Below are 24,264 nucleotides of genomic sequence, written 5' to 3'. Positions count from 1 at the left end.
CGATTATCAGGGCCTGTCCCGCTGTCCCACCCGCGGGCGGCAGTGTCCCGCGGTGTGGGGGGGCTGTTGGGAGTCCCCCCCTGTTAGCTATAAGCAGCGGGGAATAAACGCTGTGCGCATGCGCACAGTGTCTATTACCGCAGCCAGGGGGCTGGGGGCATGGCTAGAGGCTCACAGAGCCTCTGGGTCATGCCCCCATAGCGGCAAAATGGGGGCGTGGCGTCACAGGAGAGTCGCGAGTATAGGCCACGCCCCGAATTAGGCCACGCCCCCAAATATTTAGACGCGCCTGCGGCGCGCAGCAGCAGCGACCCGCCTGCTGAGCTTCCAAAGTTGGGAGGTATGTGTAACTATGTCACCCGGTCGCAATCCTTTACTTAGGAGGAAATAATAAATAAAAAAAATGTATGTGAGCTTCCTCTATAAAATATTTAGAAATACAAATTTAAACCCATCCAACAAACAGAGAATCTATGCACAATATTGACACTTTCCAAAGCTCCCAATCATTTTAGTGACTTGGGTCATGCAGCATACAGTACTTAAAACTGGCAAAGTGATTAATGTAGTTGGAAGTAGAGGTGTAATTGCGGGCATAACAGAAAAATCAAAAGCATGAATAGTAATGATATGCATTAGTCTGTCAGTCTGTTCATCTGGTGTGAGAATCTGATCATTCAGGAAATATAATAAGCAAAAAGTAAGCAAAGCAATGTCCTCAATGTGCAGTTTGACAGTCATTGATTTATAATATAATTTACTGAGATTATAAACTACAATACAAACCACAAAGAAATCTATTTTCAGTTCAAAGGCCAAAATAGTAAGTTCTTAATATATCCACAAACTCATACAATTCATGTCTCGTCCAATAAGTGTCAAAACAATGAATATTTTGCTGTACATTGAGGGAATCATCATATTAACAATACCATAAAACGTACATGTAACATAAGGTAGGCACAAACCTGTCCTAACGAGTTTAATTGGTGTATAGTGAACTTTGGTATAATGGAGAGGACGTGAGAGATTTATAGATATATGCGATATTCAATCATTGCTGTTTTTTTCTGCCAGGCGGAAAAATGGCAATAATTTGCCAGTCCGTACTCAATCACAGACGTTTTCGCCTGTTTTTGAGTATGTTTTCGCCCATACCTTTTTACTTTTTTATGTTGAATCGACATGGGCGAAAACGGACCCAAAATTGGACAAAAAGGTCTACGAATTCTATAAAATACTTATATAGGCAGCAAATTTGCTGATCCACATTGTTTTCACCGGTGCTGAATTTTACTCCAAGGTGAAACATTGGCACTGATCTAATTTACCTTAAAAAAAATGGGTGAAAATGAAAATAAAAATCAGTCACGAATTGTATAACCCCATATCTGCAAACTTGCAGATAATCACATCCATCTGTGATTAGGAGCCTACAGTTGTTAGAATATTCAATTCCTACTTCCCCAGACAGTCAAAAAATTAAAGCCAATGACTAAAAACATTCTGTTCTCCTCTATGTATTAAATCCATAACTATGATTGCACATGCTTAAACAGTATGAAATATGTAATTAGTGGCCTACTGAGAATAAGAGAAAAAAAATGTTGAGCTTTGATAACCTAGCATGCCCACAGTGTTGTATTTATAACTAATCATCTTGTACCTCTAGCAATCTGGGGATTAATACAAGTTTATATTTTGTGATTAAATATGTCAAATAGATTTTAAATATTAATTTGAATCCCTCTTTAAGGCATGGTTTAGTATTCACCAAGTTTTTTTTTTTTTTTTAATGTTGCTTTAGTAAGTGAACTGGAAAAAGGACATTAGAAGCAAATAAAAAGACAGTATGACTTCTAAAACAAATTAATCTAATAATACTAACATAATAATAAAAGTATCAATAATAAATGTAAAGTTGAATTTGGGACTCACTACCTATCAAGGCAAATCGCATAAAAAAATCAAAATCATAATTTATTAATTTTTACATACTGACCCTCCATTTTCTTTTGATGCTACTCAGCATAAGTACTTCATATCCTATTTTGGGCCTATACATGTTGGGATTATTAGTTTGGCAGTGGACCTAGACCCACCACATTATTGTTGTTACATTTGTCTATTCTTTTCTTTATTTATCATGCCTTTGGAAATGATGACCACTAAATCATTATTGCTTTGATATGAGATACTCTTTTATCCTGACAAATGATTGTATGACTCAAGTGTTGCACGGTGTACATGAAATGTCTGTATTGGATTTTCTTTTTGCGCTTCAAAAAAAGAAAGTAAAAAAAAAATCACACTAAATGATATCGGTAAACAATATCGTTCAATGACGTCACCGGGACCCGCTGAACATGCGGGTCATTGGCTATATAGCCAATGTCTACCTGCATGTTCAGCAGATGGGGAAGGTCATTAATTATGCTGGGTAGCATGCATCGTAAACAATATTGAGGGCCCTTCTGTGCGATATCTTATTATTTTTCGTCTAGTGTGTATTTGGCTTAAGAATGCAGACTGACTTATCTCATTGACAACCAGGTTATAGCATCCCCATCCACGTAATACTTCATTGTAGATGCAATAAAATGCCTAAAGTAAAATTAAACCTGTCGTAAAATTTGAGAAATGCCTGATAGAAACGCTTTGAAGAGATGAGCATACACAACTCTCAGGAGAACTTACTGCGGAGTGCAGTAACCAGAGAGAGCTGGATTTACATGATCAGAGGTGGGACTACCATTGGTGCAGACAGCAGGTGCAGTGCAGAGGGCCCTTGCGGTCCAAAGCCCCTCTAATCCTCTTTCTGTCACCCATTGTTTATCCTTGTAACATTCTGCCTCCCCCAGACTCTCTGTCATCCTCTGCCTCTCCCTCTAACCCACTGCCGTGTTGCATATTGTGAGCTTGGGTTGGGGTGGATGAGTGGGGTCCAAATTATATTTTTTGCACCTTTGTTCACCACCCACAAGTTCTGCCAGTGATCAGCATGATCCTATAGTGCAAATCAGAAATGCAACTTCTATTCTCGGAGAGTGCCTCTTTGTTATGATCCTTCTACAGATTATGCTAAAACAAATGTATAATAAAGGTGGTATAATGGACCTTTGTTAGATCCTCTCCTAACAGACATCAATCCGCCTGTGTGAGTGATAAATAAGAGAACTCCTATGAGAATCAGATACAGTCTGAGAATAGTAACTGTAGCTGGCTTTTCTGGTAAGGCTCCTGCATTATCCATGTCCCCTGAGCAACCCAGAAGAGTTTTATTTACATTAATTTCATCATTTCAGCTTTTGCTAGCTGGTTCTGCCATGATGATGTCTCTCTAAGTGGAAATCCTCTGGCATCTATTTTGCACTTCATTTTCAAAACAATACATTTATTTGACACCTAATATTTATTTTGATTTCCTTTTCTAAAATAAAAATGATGTGTAAAAGGTGTTAGAATGTTGCATGCATTGTTAATATAATCAATTTATTGATGCAACCGCTGAAAGGTTATAGAAGTTGTTATAATAATCAAGTTCTGAATTTGTTTTATGCATGTTTTTATGGTTTATCATGAAATGATTCCTGTATTATGTAGACGTCAGTATTGTCCTGTATCAGGGTTAATATCCTGTAAGTGGGCTTGGCTTTATAGCTATGTGGGTGCAAACAAATTTGCTGATTTTGGTGGATCAGGAGCAAGTTTGTTAGAATGCAGCTGACTTATTTTGTCTATTTTTTTCTAATGTTGGGTGGTACGGAGGCATTATTTCCTGAGGAAAAATTTAGATTTTTGGGCGATTGTATCTTTTAAACATTATTTTTGGTTCATGGTGCAGCTCATGGAACTTGTTTACCACACAACTTATTTTTAACTCTGCTTTAAACGTATGGAAACAATTATATTAGCATTGTCTTGAGAAATTGCTGGTAAGGCATTCCCATAAGTGTGGAGCTTTTTAAATCAATAGAATAAACTGGGAACTGAATGCACTTTAACCTTTTCTACACCAAAAGGGCAGTAGGTTCAAAATTGCATTTGGTCTGTATAGCATCTGTTACTGCATGTTTTTTCAAGCATCACATGTCTGCAGCTGCCTCGCAAGGATTGACAATTTACTTTACACTGGATGGTCATCCATGCTCTATCACTGATCGGGCAGTGGGCCAATAAGATGTGTATTTGGGGCATTGTAGGTCACGTAGGAGGGGTGGCAGAGCTAGGCTCTGTGTCCCAGCACCAGAAAGAGAAAACCATTGCAATACTCCTGTGTCATAATTATGTGTCATAATTGTCAGAGACTCACTGAAACCATCTACCATTGGCTGTTAACCATCGATGGTCAATGGCCATCCCTAGGCTTTACTAAATCTGCTAGTCTGCAGATTTGAGTGTGGTATAACACCCTTACAGTCAGGATTCCGACAGTTATTAGCCCGACCATCGGAATCCTGACTGCGGGACGAGCCTCCTCTGCCCTACACCATTGTTCTCCGTTATCTTGCAATAGCCACTTTTGGTGTGGTACTGTAAGATAGACTTTGATAAGACTTGGTTTCAATGCCATTTTAACATTGGAGTTTGACAGTAACTACTGATAGTTTGATTTTATTGGGTGCAGTCATTTAGAAATGGACATAGATTTTAATTTCCTTTCTAAAAAGATAAATGCGGGCTTTAGTCACTGACTGTTTACTATCATGATAAGAGCAGAGAAAAAATCACAAACAACTATGTAGTTATTATGAGAGATATGGAACTATATACATTAGGGTGATATACAATTACTAGTAATGAAGTTAACACAGTGGCAATAATCCTGGATTACTTAGGACACAACATCCTATACAATTTTGATTCCTCTAGCACAGTGATGGCTAACCTTGACACTCCAGCTGTTGTTTAACTACACATCCCAGCATGCCCTGGTAGTTTAACTATTTGGCCATGCTAAAACTGATGCAGGGCATGCTGGGATGTGTAGTTGAACATCAGCTGGAGTGTCAAGGTTAGCCATCACTGCTCTAGCAGCTATTTTTTTAACCATATCAACCAGATCTGTTGCAGAAATGATTGACGTAAAGCTAATTTTGTTCACATACTTTGTATGTGGTCCCAAAAGCAATTACATGCCTGATCATCATTAATCTGATGAGAATGGTATCAGCAATGCAGTCTGCAGAGAAGTCTGTGTATACTGTACAATCATCATTCACCATGCTGTCCGTCTTTAATCAATCATAAATGCAGCAGGGAGACTAATATGCTTCTTCCTCAGCTCTTACCTACAGTATGCTCCACTCTACAAACCCTTTCAAAGGCTCCCCATTCCCTGCAGAATTCAACTCAAGCTAATCACACTCACCTATAAAGTACTTATTAAGACTTCTCCCTCATGTATCGCTGACCCATGCCTCTACTCCCTCAATACACACCTCTCACCCAGCCTCATGGACCTCTTCCCCACTGCTCTCCACCTTTGGAGCTAGGTGCCTTTCCTGACCAGACTTTCTCCAAAATCTTTCAAACACTCCCTCAGAACACATATTACTTTTGCTCATAATTGGAATGGACCACAGGGGTACCCTGAGTGGGTTCCACTACATGGGGGCCCCCCTCTGGGGTTCAGTTTCAGGACTGTGTACTTGAATTATACATATGTTAACTCACACTGCACACGGCTATATGGTGTATTTTCTACAGTGAATTAATGTCTTTAATCTGGTATCATACATACACTAGCAGTATTCATTATATACTATATATTTATAAAGGAGACCAGCCCATGCACTCTCTGATGGTTAGTAAAATATCTATGGTGGCGTGCCACATCCCCTCTGGAGGTTGGCCACAGACCTAAGCATGGGCCCCTACCGCTGCACTCCTCATTTTCCCTCTGTCAGTTTGAGTTGCTCCATTTCTATTTGTGTCTCATTTGCTACTCTCTTTTTCCCTCATCCTAATATTGTAAGCTATTGCAAGCTGGAGTGTCTAAGCTTTATGTCTCATGTCTGCATCTCATTTGCCTAACCAAATGCAGTGGATATGTTTTAATGTTCATTTTTTTTAATTGAGTAGTAGTTATTATATTATGTCTAACTTGTACTTGCGAAATTTGCATTTGTACATCTGCTACTTGTAATCATATGTACATTATTTTCTCATGTACAGTAATTTGTACTTAATTTATTATGTTTAATGTGTATCCATATGATTTGTATGATTGCTTAGAGGTGCCAGAGGGTGTGTAAGTGTGTGGGGGTGGGTATTGCTTGTACCAATTATATGGCAGCACAGGGAAGGAGTGACTTCATCCAATGTCATGCCGCAATCATAGCTCCCATCACAAATCACCATAGGAATTTGCACCCACTCCAGTGGCCAGCCATGTTCCACAGTATACAGACCATCTGTTGACCATAACACTTGGAATGGTAGATTGTGGGCTATGTTTGTCATCACTGGATCAAATGGTCAAGGTTCATTAGGTTGACAGGTATAAAAGGTTGACAGATAGAAGATTGACAGTGCTTAAGGTTGACAGGTACAACATTTGTATACAACATGACAGTAGTTGACCCACAAATGGTTGACCCATGTTTTCTGTGTCAATTCTTGTATATTACATGTTATGTGACCACCATCAGTACACACATATACCCTCCTAGGCTCACTTGGCTTGTCATGCTTCAGGCAAGGTTGCCTGCTTCGCTCCACCTGACAGGGATTACTATTCCCAATAGATGTCCACGTGGGTGGAATCATGCAAGTAATGAGAAAATGTGGAAAATGTGTTGTTCATGGTCATGTCCACCCTTGAACTGGTCGACCTCCTCGACCTAATTCATGTCAATTATATGTGTCGACTTATTGATTGTACACCTATACAATGTCAATTTTTCTTCTGGAAACCTTCTATACTATATACCTACATGGCAAGTCTTTATATTTTAAATGCTAAATTAAAAATTTGTACTGGGCTGCGTTTGTTAAAACGCTAAATATTAGTAGACACCTCTTGTCCAAAGGCATACAGTAATAGTCAGCTTATGTGAGAAGGGCAAATGAGCAACGGCTGAAGTCACAGCTTGCTTGTGGGTGCATGTGACTTTTAAGGATATCTGCAATAAACATGTTTGACGTCAGTCTGATATGGCAATCACATTATTACGCATGAGATGATTTTTTTATTTTTCCAAAATACATGCTTAGCATTTGCGCTGCTTTAAGCTACCGTAGAGACCTGGCAATAAATCAGGTCACTGATGTCAAATGTGGGTGGGGCAGATCAGTGGCGCATCATAGGGGGTGGGGGAGGAGGCAGTGTTTGAAGATGACCCTGTCTCTAAGCGCTGCCTCCTCCCTATTGTGAGCGGGACCCAGATCGCTCAGCCTGAATTACCGTTCACACCGCACACCCGGGTTGGAGCCGTGTTTAACCATGGTTGTGTCCAAGGTTGAAATGCCGGGTTGCTCGACCCGGGAATTTGGTCCGCTGTGCTTTTACACCGCAGATCAACCTGGGTTGACACTGCAATAACCCAGGTTGCTTAGAAAAGGGTATGACTATTGTCTGCTCTCCAGCATTTGGAAGTAAATGGTTGATTGTCAAATGCTCCCATACATTACCAGATTTATGCTCTCACCAGACAGATTGGACAGATGAATCTTTAGGTGTGTGTATCCAGCCTAAGCTTTCTAAGAAAAGAAGAGCGTCAGTGCTTCAGAAGTGTTTCTTTTTTTATAGTTGCAGTTAATTTACAGAGAGAGTGGTCTACAAGTGGAAATGTATTTAGAACAATAATTTAGATCATGCTGTTCTATTCTGTAAAAGCACTTCATTGCCGTACACTCATTTGGCAAAGGGGTTGTTTCATTTGCTGCAGTTAAATGGAGTGAATCACAACAATGTACATACTAGGATAATAAGCTAAATTTATATAAGTGCCGAATGTGTCATTTCTCATTTGCTTTGTATTTTTATTCACAGTTTCATTGTAGTGCACAGGTGTAAAGACTGACACAGTGGGAGCAGTTGGGCTGAGTCAGTGAAACAAAGGCTGTCTTCAGGAGCAATCTAATCACTCTAGGCTACACCTTTAACATTGCTTATTTACATAAGGAGGGTGCAAGTTAAAGTCCACAGAGTTTCTGGATCATGTTGACATGCTTACCTCACAAGAAAATGAAATTATGACACAAAAGAAGAAATGCAACAATAGTCCTTCAAGTATTTGGGCAAATATATAGTTGTAGTTTACTGTATGTGCAGTACTATTAAACAGCTTTGTTATGTATTGAGGCCAGGAACTGGGTTATTTATCAACATGCCACCTTCCTAAAGAATTGTGGGGTAAGGCACGCCAATAATGGGGGGCTCTGTGAGTAAGGCCCTTGCACCACATTGCAAATACCCAGTTTTGTTTATTGCTCTGCATGTTCACAACTGGAAACAACTCCAGCATTGGGGAGTACAGGGTGTGCACTGGTGTGCCCCTAAAGCATCCTGCGCATTCCCAGGCAAATTATATACTGTAGCGCATACACACTGAACAATAGTCATATATTTATAGTGGCAGATGCTCAATTAGTTTAGTAATATCACTGAACAATATTGTTGATGCCATCGGGTCCACCTACGTGCATGCAGTCATTGGCGATACATTCAAGATTGAGCTGCATGTAATGATGGGGAGGGGGTTTGTTGTTAACGATCCTCGGTAGTTCGCATCATTCACAATATTGAGCATACATACTAGATGATATATTGTTAATGTTTATGATAATATATATATATATATATATTATCATCTCGTGCGTAGGTAGGAGGCTTAACATAGGTGATAGATGCATTTTATATCAGCCAACAGCACGACCAACAGGATGCTATATCATACAATTTCCATACACACTGCACGATGCCATGGATGATGTCACTATGTATCTTTGTCCACTGAAATGCATGCTGCCGTTCTCTTGGTTGTATGTATGTATCTCTGTTTGCTGCCACTAACATATTGCACTCATTTTATGTGTCAAGCCGTGTACACACGGCAGCGATCTTTGCTAATATCGCGGGCAATATGGTCACTGGCGTGCGCACTCTCGTTTTCTGCTCCGTTCTAATTGCTGGTCGCAGGAGGGGCAAAGGGGGCATTGAGCAATATATGGCTCGATGATATATCGCCCGGCAATATATCGCCCGGCAATATATCGCCCCGTGTGTACGCACCTTTACTTTACTTTACTACTGCTATATATATCATATTTGATGCTTTCACTGAATGAACAGAGACAGACAGATATACCAAATAAATAAATAATTACATTTTTTCACCACTCCTTTGAAATGAACAAAAACCCAAAACAAGCAATCAAACAAAAAAAACACAATAAAAAAGGGTACTTATGTAATATCTGGGCTCCCATTTTACTTATGACACCGCATCCCCTCGCCACGCTTCGGGCACGGTGGCTCGCTGCGCTCGCCACACTATATAAAATCAACTCCATGCGTAGTTGGATAGTAGGGGTATCAAAAAATGGGGTACATTTAACATGGGAGCCCAGATAATACATAAGTACCTAAAAAAGGAACAGTTTTCTAAATAATTTTTAAGCAGTTATTGATCATTTGGAATTTTATTTAAAGTTCCTACTCTGTGTCACAATCCTACTGAAACAAACACAAATGATTATTAAATTATTCAAAACTATGCTTAGCGATCTTGTGTTTTAGCAACATGAATGCAAATATCAATCAAAGGATTTGAAAGAGAGTGTGTGCCAGTTGGAATATACCAATCCTTCCTAAAGAGAAGGGGAGGAATTTTAGAAAACTATAAATATCTCTTTACATAAATTTAAAAAGTTTTCACTTTTTGCTAAAAAATGAATATTACTGTATATTAGAGATCATCACTCTTCACTATTTCCTATTATCTGGCAACTTTGTTTTCCACCTCCCTCCACTCTAATGGCCTCAATGCTGCTGCTTGACTCATCTCTGTCTTCAGACATAAATGTGACTCCCCTGTTGTATCCTTCCTCTTCAGAACCCAATTCCAACTTCTCACACTCGCTTATAAAAACCTCACTCCTTCCTCCTATTTACATCTCTGACCCTTTCTCCTTACACATACTGTACCTGACAACTTTTCCATTTGAAAATTCGAAACATGTGAGCCCATAAATGGGGCTGGAGCCTCACTACAGAATGTGGTCTCATGGAACCCTCATTTACAGCATCGTGAGCGCGTAGTATTCTCTGAAACTGTGGTTTCTGCATAATTGTATGTATATATTTCTCTCTCTCTATATAAACATTTTTATATATAGACCCCCAAATACATATTAAAAATATAATAATATTTTTTTCTCTTACTGTACCTTGAAAAAATGTTGAAAGAAATCTCCTCTTCTATATGTACACTATTATGTCCTTAAACTTCTGTGTGGTGGGTATGGATCATTGGATAGACAGCAACTAGGCCGACAAGTATTAGGTCGACACCAGTAGGTCGACATGCATTAAGGTCAACATGACTAAAGGTCGACATGCAGGAAGGTCGACATGGATTAGGTCAACAGGGTCATTAGGTCGACATGGGAAAGGGCGACAATCAAAAGGTCGACATGGGGGTTTTCACTTTTTTTTGTCCTGAATGTCGACACATTTGACATAGAAACTGAAAAGTAGTACCGCATCCCCTCGCGGTTCTATGCTCGGCACACTATTTTATTCTCCCACCACGCCCTAGTGGATGGTAGGGCATGAAAAACTGCCTGTCGGCACATGTCGGCTAAAAAAAGTGAAAGACCCCATGTCGACCTTTTGAGTGTCGACCTTCCCCAAGTCATCCTAATGATTATCAACCTTACCTATGTTGACCTTCAGGCATGTCGACCTTCAGTCAGGTCGACCTAGTGGTGTCAACCTAATGCTTGTTGAACTAATGCTTGTAGACCTAGTGACAGTATCCCCTGGGTGGGCTGGTTGCAGACGGCTGCGCTGGGGTAGTGGTGACTTATTGATCCTTCTCAACCCATGTCTTCTTGCTGAACGCGGGATGCAGCAAGCATTGCATTTTACTTGTGATGTATCCCACCACTGGTTGCAAGTATAGCAGCATCTAGTAATGTAAAATCACAAAGGGTAGCTCTTTTGGTAGGAACTGTTCTTTGTGATGATAGGACTTCCAGGTTTAGGAACCTGAGTCCTATATGCACATGTGTTGAGTGACGCAGTGGTGTAACAATAGCACCGCAGTCCTCGCGGTCGCGGGGAAGCGATGTGTAAGTGCGGGTGCTGGGGGACTGCGGTGCTATTGTAATGCTCCCCCCCCTATCCCCCGCAGCTTTACCTGTATTCGCTGCGGTGGTCCCGGCTCCCCTCCTGGCTTCATTCTGCTGCTATGGAGACGGACCCAGGGCCGGATTTGCCACTAGGCCCGTGAGGCACGGGCCTAGGGGCGGCACATGCTAAGGGCAGCAGACTGCAGGGTTGGTTTTATGGGGAGCGAGCTGTGCAGGTGCACGGAGTGCTGCACGGCTCATCTCACAGCAGCAGCATCCCGCACCTCGGCGTCAGCGGGCTCTTGGGGTCTCAGTGCTGCCGGGAACTCTGGGCTATACAGAGCTCCCAGAGTGTCCGCCTGGGCGCACTATGGGCTGCAGCGCCCTACCTCAGCCCTGTCAGGGTGTGTTGCCCGGCTCCTAGCTCCCGCCACTGCTGCCGCCACCTGGTTATCTCAGCTATCTCCCTGCCTGCCGATGACTGCTGCTGCTTAGGAGGAAGAGCGCTGAGTCCAGGCTGCCGGTGCCCGCCACCACCGCTATTGCCGCCGCTGCCACCTGGAAGTTTCAGCCCTCTCCCTACCCGCTGTTGACTGCTGCTGCTGCAGAGGAGGAGCACGTGTCTGGGGTATCGGTGCCCACCACCACTGCTATTGCCGCCACTGCTGCTGCCTCCCGGGTGTCTCAGCCCTCATTCTGCCCGCACGGTGGCTGCTGTGAAGGAGGAGCGTGGTGTTCAGGACCAGTGGAAGAGGTAACTCTGGGGAGCAGCCCTCTTGACCTCCCTTCTATTTTAAAAATTCCAAAAGGGTCCTCTCTCTCCCTATGTGGCCAGGGGGCGGATAAAAATGTGGTGCCTAGGGGCGGCCTGACCCCTAAATCCGCCCCTGGACGGACCATCATAAAATATCTGCCCTCATATAGCAGACAGTTCCCTGAAACTGTCTGCTGTATGGGGGCGGACATTTTGTGATGGTCTGTTCTTCATAGCATCAGAATGAAGCCAGGACTCAGGAGGGGAGCCGGGACCACCGCAGCGAACCCCCACGCAGCACTGACATCCCACCCGCAGCGCTGACAGACATCCCAGCTCCCACCCGCAGCGATGACATCCCGGCTCCCACCTGCATCGCTGACAGCCCAGCTCCTGAGTACATAAGTATATAGGTGGCGGGGAAGGGGGTGTTGCAATATTTCAAGTTATGCCACTGGAGTAACGCATGTGCCACAGGGGGCAATGGGGGGATCTGATTGGATCCCTATCAGCAGGGAGGTGTGATAGGGGCCCATAGGCTTCTACATGGCATCACCATCTAAAGATGGCGGTTCCCATTGCTTTCAAGCCCCTAAATCTATGCCATTTTTTAAATTGCTAGATCCCACACTGTGTGTGTTTATGTGTGTGTGTGGGGGGGGGTAGGAGGAGGTGTGGTGGGGGGGGGGGGGCACTGGGAGAATGATTAGAGGCAGAGAGAAGCTGGGGATAGTAGTAGGCTGGGACAAGAAAGAGCAGGAGGTGGGTCATTGGGTTTTAGAAATGGAGGGGAAACAGGAATAGGTGAAGTAAGCAGGGACCGACGAAAGTCAAGTTCAAGGAATTAGAGGTTTTAGTGGAGCCAGGGACTGAAGGAGGTGTGCTGTTGGGGATTAGAGGCCACAGAGATGAAGACTACTAAATCAAGGGGTGCTCCCACATGTCTGCATTATACTTGCTGGCTGGGATCAGACTCTGTACTAGTAGAGTAGATCAGCAGTCATCTTAAATTGCTGAAAATGGGACAGGCCCTGGGTTAGTGTCATATGTCACCCTGCTGATTATATTATGACTGGTGATGTCTATAGATTTTTTCCATGTTCTGCTATATTCTGTATCGTAAACCATTTTTTTTTTTGTTCATACTGTTCAGTTAAATTACAGCGGACCCCTTACGGTGCTATATTAATAAAGGATACTTCTACTACTACACAGAGCCGGATTATGTGGCCCCCATGCTGGATACCAGCTTCATCTCTCCTGTTCTCCTCTACTGGTTAATGCATTTTATGTGTGTTTGGGTATGTATGTGGATCTGGGTGTGTGTGGTTTTTTTTTTTGTATGTATGTATGTATGTATGTATGTATGTATGTATGTATGTTCTTAATATGTGTTTTTGTATGTATGTATGCTGTGTATTGTGTGTATGTATGCTGTGTGTATATGTATGTATATGTATACATATATGTATGCTGTGTATGTGCTGTATGTGTATATGTATGTATGCTGTGTGTGTGTGTGTTCTGTATGTATATATTTTTATTGTGTATGTATCTATGTTGTGCGTAAGCATGTATATTTGCTTTGTGTGCTGTGTATGTTGTTTTTGTTATGTATGTATGTATGTATGTATGTATGTATGTATGTTGTGTGTGGACGGTGTGATAGTTAGCATTACTGCCTCACATCACTCAGGTCATGGGTTCGATTCCCAACATGGCCCTAACTGTTACCCCTTTCACACTTGCAAAAACATCCCGGGTTTTTGCACATGAACGCGCTTCAACCTGGGATTTAGCTCAGTATGAAAGGGTCTTGTCACCGCATCCGATGTTCAGCATGCCGGGATTTCTACCCAGGTCCTGAACTGGGTAGATTCCGGAATCGACACGGGATGCGGTGAGTGTGAACGGGTATTCCGGGTCAGCGTGACCCAGATCCCGTTCACTGCAGTGAAAATGCGCCGCTGGGAGGTGCTGAATCTCCCAGCGCCGCCCGGGCCAAGCCTCCAGATGACGCCACTTACCCGACTTCATTCCGGGTTGGGTGGCCAGTGTGAAAGCACTTGCAAGCCGGGTCGCACCCGGAACTTAGAACCCGGCTTGCGACCCGGCTTGCAAGTGTGAAAGGGGTATAGCAGAGTTTGTATATTCTCCCCGGGTTTGCGTGGGTTTCCTTCGGGTACTCCAATTAGCTTCCAACAAAATTAACCCTAGAATGTCTGTGTGTGTGTGTGTGTGTGTGTGTACATGTGGTAGGGAATATAGATTGTAAGCTCCACTGGGGCAGGGACTGATGTAAGTGTTCAACTATACTCTTTAAAGCGCTGCAGAATATGTATGCACTATATAAGAAACTGTTAATAAATCTATATATATATATATATACGTATATATATATATATATATATGTATATCTGTATGTATGTTGTGTGTGTATATATTTATGCTGTGTATGTATGTATGCCATCGGCGCTTTAAAAGAGGGGTGGACCCGTGTGCAGACTCCAGGTGGGACCCCTCCTCTCCGTACTGCCATAGACTCCGGCATTGTGCCAGAGTCTATTGCGCATGAGCAAGGTGCCTGCCATGTTCTGGAGACTTAAAGCTGTACTGCGCATTCGCAGTGGCTATTTTGCCAAGAATTTTAGTTTGAGGTAAATATTATAACATGGGTACAGTGTATGTGGTGGGGGTCCCTCTGAGATCAAGGCCATGTATACACTGCACACATTGCACCCATTATAGAAACACCTATGATGCATGCTGTGTGTTTATGTATTATGAGTGTTGGGTTTATGTATTCTGTGTATATTTGGTGTATGTATGTTGCGTGCGTTATAATGTGTATGAATGCTGTCTATGAAAAACGGTCAATTAACCATGCGCATATAAGGACAGCAGCTGGTTATCTTTAAACAGCCCACCCGTGGCTCGATACTTTTCTTTGTGTATAGATGAATGTATGCCTTGTGTTAAGTACCCTGGGCCCTTAGGAACCCTAATCCAGCTCTGCTACTACTACTAAATGCAAAAAATTGGCAATAATGCTACATAACAAAGAGCTAAAGTGACTGTACTGTGCAGTTTATTTTTTTATTGAGCAGCTAAGCAACAATAAAATATTCTATCATATAATAACAATAAAAAAATAAAAAAACCCAGTCAAATCATATTAACCACTTACTGGCACTAACGCCTGGCATGTGACTGCAGCCAGCTGGCCTTTACCTGAGACCACCAGAAGCCTGTGTGACCACCATAGTTCCCCAGCCAAGTGAGTATTATTTTCTCTGGCCTCAGGGTTTTCAGAGGTGAAAACCTTATGGTCATTGTTTTAAATTGGATACTGCGAGCATAGCTGCGGTAATCTAAAAAGTCTCGCTCTCAATTGTATTCCACCATAGAGTACAAAAAAAGGGAAGTACCAGTGCATATAGCGCTTTCCAGGTATAACTTACACTAATGGTAGGTAAGTGTCCTTATTCGTAGGTAGAACAAGTTCTTTTAAACTTGGGTCAATCCTAAAGTTATTCAGATAGGAAAAGGTCACCAAATTCTTCAATAACTGTTGGATATTCGAATGCTCTAAAACGGAAACAGAAATAGTGCAACACCTTTTTTCAAAGGGGAAAAACTATTTATTTTGCACTCACAATTTCCAGATTTAAAAACAGCATATAATCACCAGCCGGTGATAACATGTGGGAGGTTACACACACAGGAATCCTTTCACCGATGTTTCCAGGCTTCGGACACCTTTCTCCTCGGGATGGAAATTCCAGGGATCCTCCAGTCCAAACAGTACAGGTAAAAATAAGCAGCGATTCTACCAGCCACGGGAACACCTGCTTAATGCATTTCGGACCATTGGGGTCCTTCTGAAGCCCCGCCCCCTCCATGGAGAGCAGTGATTTAGACTATTTCCCGTAATGGGGGTGGGGCTTAATGACGTCACAGTCAAGCCCCGCCCACGAACGGGTGATGAAAGTCTCCTCTCCGGGAGAAGCCCGGAGAGGAGAATTTGAAAGTCGGCAACCCTGGATACTGTAGCATGCAGTAATAGAGATCATGAGCAATGAGTACAGTAGGAATTATCCTGCACATACTGTAGCATGCAGTTACATTAGTAGGAATCATGTGCAGTGAATACAGTAGAAATGAGCCTCTACATACTGTACATACTGTAGCATGCAGCAACAGCAGTAGGGATCCTGTGCAGTAAATACAGTACAGTGGGAATATTCCTGTACATATTGTAGCATGCAGTGACAGTAGTAGAGAGCTCCTGTGCAGTGCGCACATTAGGGATTACCCTGGACATACTGTAGCATGCAGTGGCAGAAGTGGGGATCCTGTACAGTGAGAACAATAGGTATGATCCTGTACATACTGTACCATTTGGCCTTGGGCCATTTGGCCTTGGGTAGCATGCAGTGACAGGAGTAGGAATCATGTGCAGTGAATCAGTATTATTTATTTATATATTTACAGTTTATTATATAGCACAGCAAATTCTGTTGCTCTTTACAATAGGAGTACAGCAGATTATACTTTACATAGCTTGCAGTAGGGATCATGTGTAGTGAGTACAGTAGGGATTATCTTGTACATACTGTAGCATGCACTGACAACAGCAGTGAGTACAGTAGGGATGATCAGGGTCGGCAACAGAAATCTTGGAGCCCCATATCTCTGCGGGCACCCACCCCCCATGTTGGAACAAAAACTGGAAGCGCCCTGTGCCTATTACTGGAGTGCTGCGGAGCAGGGAGGGAGGGTTGGAGTCAGGGGCAGTTTGGGATTGAAAACCAGCCCGGTAAATTTCTGGAAGCAGCCCTAGTTCTATGGCCTGCTTTATCAAAATGACGCACTCCTTTGCCTTGCAGCCTACACTCTATCACACTGACGTAATCCCTCACCATGAGGCATGGGCTCTATACCTGCCTACTTTTGTCCACTCCTCTCTGGGAGATTCCCAAAGAGAAGTGAAAAGGGGGTGGGATGAGGCTACGTGAAAGGAGGCGGGATGAGACTGATATCCCCAGTTCGCGTGTCTGTGGATTGGGGGAGGGGCTAAAATACACACTTTGCATAATTTTAGCCCCGCCCCCACAGCCACTTTCCCCTGCAGAATTCTGCATTTTATGCAGCGGGGAAGGGGGCTGCAGAGGTGATGTGGGAGACTTGCCCACCTTCCCTTTGGGCTGGGAGGGGGATTTGCGAGAGCGGTAGGCAAGTATGCTGCACTCACATCACACTGACACTTCCTCACCTTGCGCTCTATCACCCTGACGCCCTCCCTCACCCATGGCCTGCACTCTATCCCACTGATGCAATCCCTCACCATGCGGCCTGCACTCTATCACACTGACGCAATCCCTCACCATGCGGCCTGTGCTCTATCAAACTGACACGCTCCCTCACCCCGTGGCCTACATTCTATCACACTGACACGCTCCCTCACCCTGCGGCCTGCGCTCTATCGCACTGATACGCTCCCTCCCCCTGCGGCATACATTCGATCACACTGACACTATCCCTTACCACATGGCCCGTGCTCTATCACACTGACACTGTCCCTCACTGTGCAGTCTGCACTTTATCATACTGAGACGCTTCCCAACTACCCCCCCCCCCACGCAGCCTAATCCTGACCCTAACTGACTAGTACCTGACCCTCGTACCTTGTGGCGTACCCCTTACCCTTTCCTCAGCCTAACCCTAACCCACCCCTACATATATATATATATATTTTTTTTTTTTCCCGCTAGGCTGTTTAGCTGCGCCCTGCCCACTTTTTAAAGGGCAAAATGCGCCCTGCCTCTCTGGCAGCGCCCCGCTAAAACAGCCTGCCTTCCTTCCTGCAGGTGAGACTGGGAATCCTGGCGCCGCTTGCCGGGTGCCTTCTCCAATTTTTGATTAGATAGGTGTGGTGTGGGGCGGCACTCTCGGACCTTCAGTAGTGTGAGGAGTTAAATGATAAACCTCACAGCCAGGTAGTGATACATCGTTTCGATGTTTAATCGTCTTCAGGAGTAAACATTGAACGCTGTATCAGTACCTGGCTGTGAGGTTTATCATTTAACTCCTCACACTACTGAAGGTCCGAGAGTGCCGCCTACCACACCGCACCTATATATATATATATATATATATATATATATATACACACACACATCCACTCACTCTAAAGGTGCCTATACACTATGCGATTTTGGCCTGATTTCATGTGATTCTCGGTCCCGTGTGTAACAGACCAGATCAGGAGGTCGGACATGCAGCGTGTACGATGACGTCCGACCTCCGGCAACGGGCAGGCAGCGGCGGCTATTAGAATTTTAAAATAATGTGTCAAATGACTGGCTGATTGGCTGAGATAGAGCACTCCCTGATCAACGGCATACCTTCTGGCGCCGCTGATTGGCTTAGAGTGCTCTATCTCAGCCAATCAGAAGCCGGCCAGTCATTTGACACATAGGGGCAGATGTATTAAGCCTGGCGAAGAGATAAACTAGAGATAAAGTTGAGATAAAGTGGAAGGAGATAACGCACCAGCCAATCAGCTGTGTTTGAAATATAACAGCTGGGAGTTGATTGGCTGGTGCGATATCTCCTTCCACGTTATCTCTACTTTATGTCCAGTTTATCTCTTCTCCAGGCTTAATACATCTGCCCCATAATTTTAAAATTCTAATAGCCACTGCACGCTGCACTGGTCACCGCCACTCGCCCCACTGCTCCTAACCGGCACTGCCGCTGCACCTGCCACCCACCCCACTGCTCCTCACCGCCCTTAAACTCCCCGTTTAAATCGCATCAAGTGCCAAATTGTATGTGAGCCTCCCTGGGAGCTGCCGGGCGGCACGCAGGAGAATTGGGTAGCAGTGAGTACAGTACGGATTATCCTGTACCTACTGTAGCATGCAGTGACAGTAGCAGTGAGTACAGTACAGATTATCCTGTACCTACTGTAGCATGCAGTGACAGTAGCAGTGAGTACAGTACAGATTATCCTGTACCTACTGTAGCATGCAGTGACAGTAGCAGTGAGTACATTAGGGATTATCCTATACATCATGTAGCATGCAGTGACAGTAGCAGTGAGTAAAGTAGGGATTATCCTATACATCATGTAGCATGCAGTGACAGTAGCAGTGAGTACAGTAGGGATTAGCCTATACATCATGTAGCATGCAGTGACAGCAGCAGTAAGTACAGTAGAGATTATACTGTACATACTGTAGCATGCAGTGACAGTAGCAGTAAGTACATTAGGGATTATCCTGTACATGCTGAAGCAAGCATGCAGTGACAGTAGTAGGGATCCTGTCCAGTGAGTACAGTAGGGATTAATTATCCTGTACATGCTGTAGCATGCAGTGACAGTAGTAGGGATCCTGTCCAGTGAGTACAGTAGGGATTATCCTGTACATGCTGAAGCAAGCATGCAGTGACATTAGTAGGGATCCTGTCCAGTGAGTACAGTAGGGATTATCCTGTACATGCTGTAGCATGCAGTGACAGTAGAAGTGAGTACAGTAGGAGGTGCTACATACTGTACAGCCTAAGCTTTCCTCAGAGAGTACCTCGGTCAGGAAGCCGTCAGTCACCGTGTGCCTTCTTGGGGGAGGAGGAGGAGAGAGGCAGTCTCACAACAAAGACCAGTCAGTGAGAGAGAGAGAGAGAGAGAGAGAGAGAGAGAGAGAGAGAGAGAGAGAGAGAGAGAGAGAGAGGGGAGCAGAGACAGACCCGTGCACAGACTGCAGCCAGAGAAGGAGAGACCGAGAGAGAGACTGTTAAGAGGAGCAGGAGACAGGGGGAGGAGTGAGAGCAATAGAAAGGAAAACACAAAAGGAAAGCAGAGTAAATTCTCCAAGCAGCTAACGCGACATCTCAGTCAGACATGGAAAATGGAAGAAGGAGATGGTGGGGTAAGACTGTTGTTAGACATAGAGTTTATTAGCTGTGATTTGCTGCCCCAGTCCCCAGTTGTCTTCTCAGTATATGCCGGTCAGTATATATGTTGTGCCTTCCCACACTGTGACTAGCCCTGGGGCACTATGGCTGCAGCCTGCCTTGCATTGTGCACATGTGATGTGTATGTATGCACTACTGAGATACTGCTGGCTGGATTATTCATTCATTCCTATATTGTTTCTTGCAGTCCAGTTGCAGAAGTTTCTACACATGCCATGAAGCTGCCAGCCATAGGGTTGTACATTACAGACTTACCATAGGAAAGTCACTCGGAACAGGGGTGGCAAACATAAAGTTAAAAGCAGAACTCACAGAAATTGATGTTGCAGTTATTTTCTTGCTGCTAAAGCCACATAATAAGTGCACGATGCCACTGACATCTATGGTGCATTCCCAACCATTGTATTTACAAGCACATCGCTGAGAAATGATATCACCTATATTGAATGGCAGAGTAGTGGGAAATGTCTCACGTTGGAACCATACTGATGTAATTGTAGCTTATTGGAACTGTGCTGCTAAGTGCTGTAAAGTAGCTATAATAATGTCTTGTGGCGGTGACTGATTACTCAGGTCTTCTGAAATATTTATAACTTGTAAATAAGCTGTACATAAAGCCCTTGCTGCAGTATGTGCATTCTGTTGTTTGATTTGGTGCACTGTATTGTGTTGTCATGTTTTTGTATTCTAGTCTGACTTATTACATTCTGTTATTACTTCAGTGAGAGCGTGACACTGAGATCATTGAGGTGATTGAGATCTGACAGATGTCACAGTGCAACTCTGCACAGCATTCTCCTGCTGCTAATATACTGTAGTAGCATTTGTCCCTCCCACCCTGTGTGTGTGTGTGTGTGTGTGTGTGTGTATTGCTAAAACCCATAAAGATGCCTGCTGGGCAACAGATTACTGTAGGGAGAGGCAGATGTAGCTCTGTGTCCTGAAGAAGTTAGTTCAGGTTCAGAATATCTTGTAAAGCAGATTTTATGACTGTGTAAAGCAGATCTATAGAATGCATACATAACTGGGTGACAAAGTTTACTTTGCAGCCAGATACATGTACACCAAGCTGTATTATGCTTAGTGAGTCTTATCAGCACCATTACAACTTTTTATTTAGTTTACTGTCTTCATTCAGTGGAGTCTGAAATCATTATTTGATCAGCAGAAGCCATTTCTATGATTCCTGGTTAATCGTCTTTTAACTTGTGGATACATATTGTAAACTAGGCAGCATGGTTGATGTAATGGTTAGCATTCTGCCTCACAGCACTGAGGTAATGGGTTTGAGTCCCACCATAGCTCTAACTGTGCGGATGCTTGCGTGGGTACTCCCAACAAAATTATCTATAGAATGAATGTGTGTGTATAGGGAATATAGGGTACTTATATGTTAGTTGGGCGCCCACTATAGTTAGTACGCTCATACCCCCACTATCCATGTCGGCAAGGAGTTGATTTTATATAGTGTGGCAAGCGCAGCGAGCCACCGAGCCTGAAGCGTGGCGAGCGGATGCGGAAAACTAAGCAAATAGCTTAGTGGGTGCCCAACTAACATATAAGTACTGAATATAGATTATAAGCTCCACTGGGGCAGGGAATGATGTGAATGTTCAACTATACTCTGTAAAGCGCTACGGAATATGTGTGCGCTATATAAGAAACTGTTAATAAATAAACTATTTCTCATATGGTACATGCTTTAGATATTGTGGAAAATCTGTGTTCTAATAGTAGAGTTTTACTGACAGGAAAGTGATGTATATAGTGGTAGAATTGCACTACATATAAAATGAATAGAGGCGCCACTTCGCTGTTGAATGTAGTGGATATATGACTGAATACTATGTAGGCACCATTACATTTGTAGGCCGCCAATTTGTTATTGTCGTATATCTTGTTGCTTGATAAATAATCCCAAGAAACCTATGGCAGGAGATCTATGCCAGAGAGCCTACAAAACATGCTTCATATATTTTCTTAAAAAAAAATGTAGTAAGCAAAGACACTGTAAATATTTAGGGTACTTGTGTATTATCATGGCGCCCATCGCATCGCATACCATAAGGCATACGATGGTATGCGATATCGCGCGATGTTGTACAATGTCTCACAATTTTAAAATTGTATGACATTGTATATGGCATACAATGCGATGGGATGCGATAAAAAATTGTATAAGCACCCTAATGGGTGCTTACAATGTTAAATGCACCCTAATGGGTGCTTACAATGTTAAATTCACCCCCACGCCACCCCCCACTATAAACGTGAACCCGAAGCGTGGCGAGCGGCGGCGGTACGCGTCCTATGACCTTTTCATACCCCCACTATCCACGTCGGCGTGGAGTTGATTTTTAATAGTGTGGCGGGAGCAGCGAGCCACCAAGCCCGAAGCGTGGCGAGCCCCGCGAGGGGGCGCGCATAACTTCACAGGTATACGCGTCCGCTCGCCACACTTCGGGCTCGCCACACTATATAAAATCAACTCCACGCTGATGTGGATAGTGGTGGTATGAAAAGGTCGTAGGACGCGTACCGCTGCCGCTCGCCACGCTTCGGGTTCACGTTTATAGTGGGGAGTGGCGAGGGGGTGCATTTAACATTGGGTGCTTATACAATTTTTAATCGAATAGGGGTCTAAAATCACGTCGCATTGCATGCCATCGGGTGTATGGCATGCGATAAAAACATTGCGCGATCAATATCGGGGGCGCCGTGATAATACACAAGTACCATATTTAGTTTAAAAAGTGCGTGATACATCGCATTCATGATGTATCACAAATATGTGTATGCTTGGCACAGGTACCAAAGCTTAAACTTTACTGTGTGCCACTTATTTCATTTCCATATTTCAACAGCACGATCTGTATCAATTGTCCCCTGTGGAAAAAGTGCACTATTTTTGTTGCAGCAGTGTTGCAAAAGCAAAAAGTTATTTCATTTTTTCACTTCTCTTCTGCGAGATTGGCTCACTCCCGTGTGAACAGGACCAGGTGTTTGGAGTGAAACAAAACGGTCACTCAGGTGCAAAGTGAAACAGTGCAACCACCTAAGGGCGTAATCTGTCAGTGAAATCAAACCAGCTTAAAACATGAAGCAGTTGGGTCTACTTTACCTCCACTCCCCTTTTTTAATGGAACATGTCATATATTTGTCATCTAATGCAGCGGTTATCAACCTCAGTCCTCAAGGATTCCCAACAGTGCACGTTTTCCAGGTCTCCACACACAATTGAAGGTGAAATAATTAGCTCCACCTGTGAACTTTTAAAATGTGTCAGTGACTAATGAGTGCACCTGTTCACCTGCCAGTTGACCTGGATAACATGCACTCTTAGGGGTCCTTCAGGACCGAGGTTGAGAACCACTGATCTAATGCATTTAGTATAAATCATACTTGCCTACCTGACCCTCGCCATGAGGGAGAAAATGCTCTGTTCCTGGACTTCTCTGGTAATGTAGGTTTGCCATCACCTGTGGTGAAACACCTTTCTTATCAATTACCTAGCTCACCACAGGTGATGTCAATCAAACATTACCAGGGAAGTCCAGGAACAGAGCATTTTCTCCCTCATGGAGAGGGTCAGGTAGGCAAGTATGGTATAAATCTAGTAAGGCAATAGCAACACACGGGACCACACATTGCCGTCGCCGGGGGCCATACACAGGGGAGTGATCTGTGCTTCATTTCTAAAGGCCCCCATACACTATGCGATTTGGGCATGATTTCACCCGATTCGGATGAATCGGGCCATGAAATCGGCCCAAATTGCACTTGCAGACACCCCGTCCGATCCGATGCGGATCGGGGTCGGGAGGTCGGACGGGCTGCACATAAGATTTTCTAAATCTTATGTGCAGCCCAGCCCCGGAGCCGTGCGGGGGATGACAGCGGGCGGGGGATGCTGGCTATAGAGAGCCGAGCAGGGGGAGGCTGCATAGGGAGCCGGGCAGGAGGAGGGTGACAGCGGGAGCAGCGCGCCGGGCAGGGAGGAACACACTAACTTGAAAAAAAAAAAAAGCCCATACAGATGACTAGCAAGCCATTGATTGGCTGAGACCTCTCTCAGCCAATCAGTGATTGGCTGAGAGAGGTCTCAGCCAATCAATGGCTTACTAGTCATTCTGTATGGGCTTTTTTTTTTTTCAAGCTATCTGTGTTCCTCCCGGCTCCCGCCGCTGCCTGGGAGCCAGCGTCATCCTCCCTGCCCGGCGCTCTGCTCC

At 43.9% G+C, this 24,264-nt stretch overlaps 1 protein-coding gene across 5 annotated transcripts in view; it reads left to right on the top strand.

Annotated features, from left to right (window-relative positions):
• The window catches only part of PSD3 (pleckstrin and Sec7 domain containing 3), a 525,478-nt gene that overhangs the window by 98,651 nt on the left and 402,563 nt on the right, over positions 1-24,264 (top strand). The window contains exon 1 of one of the 5 annotated variants that reach the window (XM_083175249.1): positions 19,774-19,989. The exons of the other annotated variants lie outside the window; for them this stretch is intronic. Coding sequence (XP_083031375.1) covers positions 19,969-19,989 — 21 coding nt within the window. The 5' untranslated portion in view covers positions 19,774-19,968. Of the gene's footprint in view, positions 1-19,773; positions 19,990-24,264 lie in introns of those variants that run through there. 5 annotated transcript variants of the gene reach the window in all.

This window comes from Crinia signifera, chromosome 1, assembly GCF_055691185.1.
Source record: "Crinia signifera chromosome 1, ASM5569118v1, whole genome shotgun sequence".
Taxonomy (NCBI): domain Eukaryota; kingdom Metazoa; phylum Chordata; class Amphibia; order Anura; family Myobatrachidae; genus Crinia; species Crinia signifera.
Note: the sequence above shows the minus strand (reverse complement) of the source record. Positions and strands in the feature narration are given on the sequence as shown.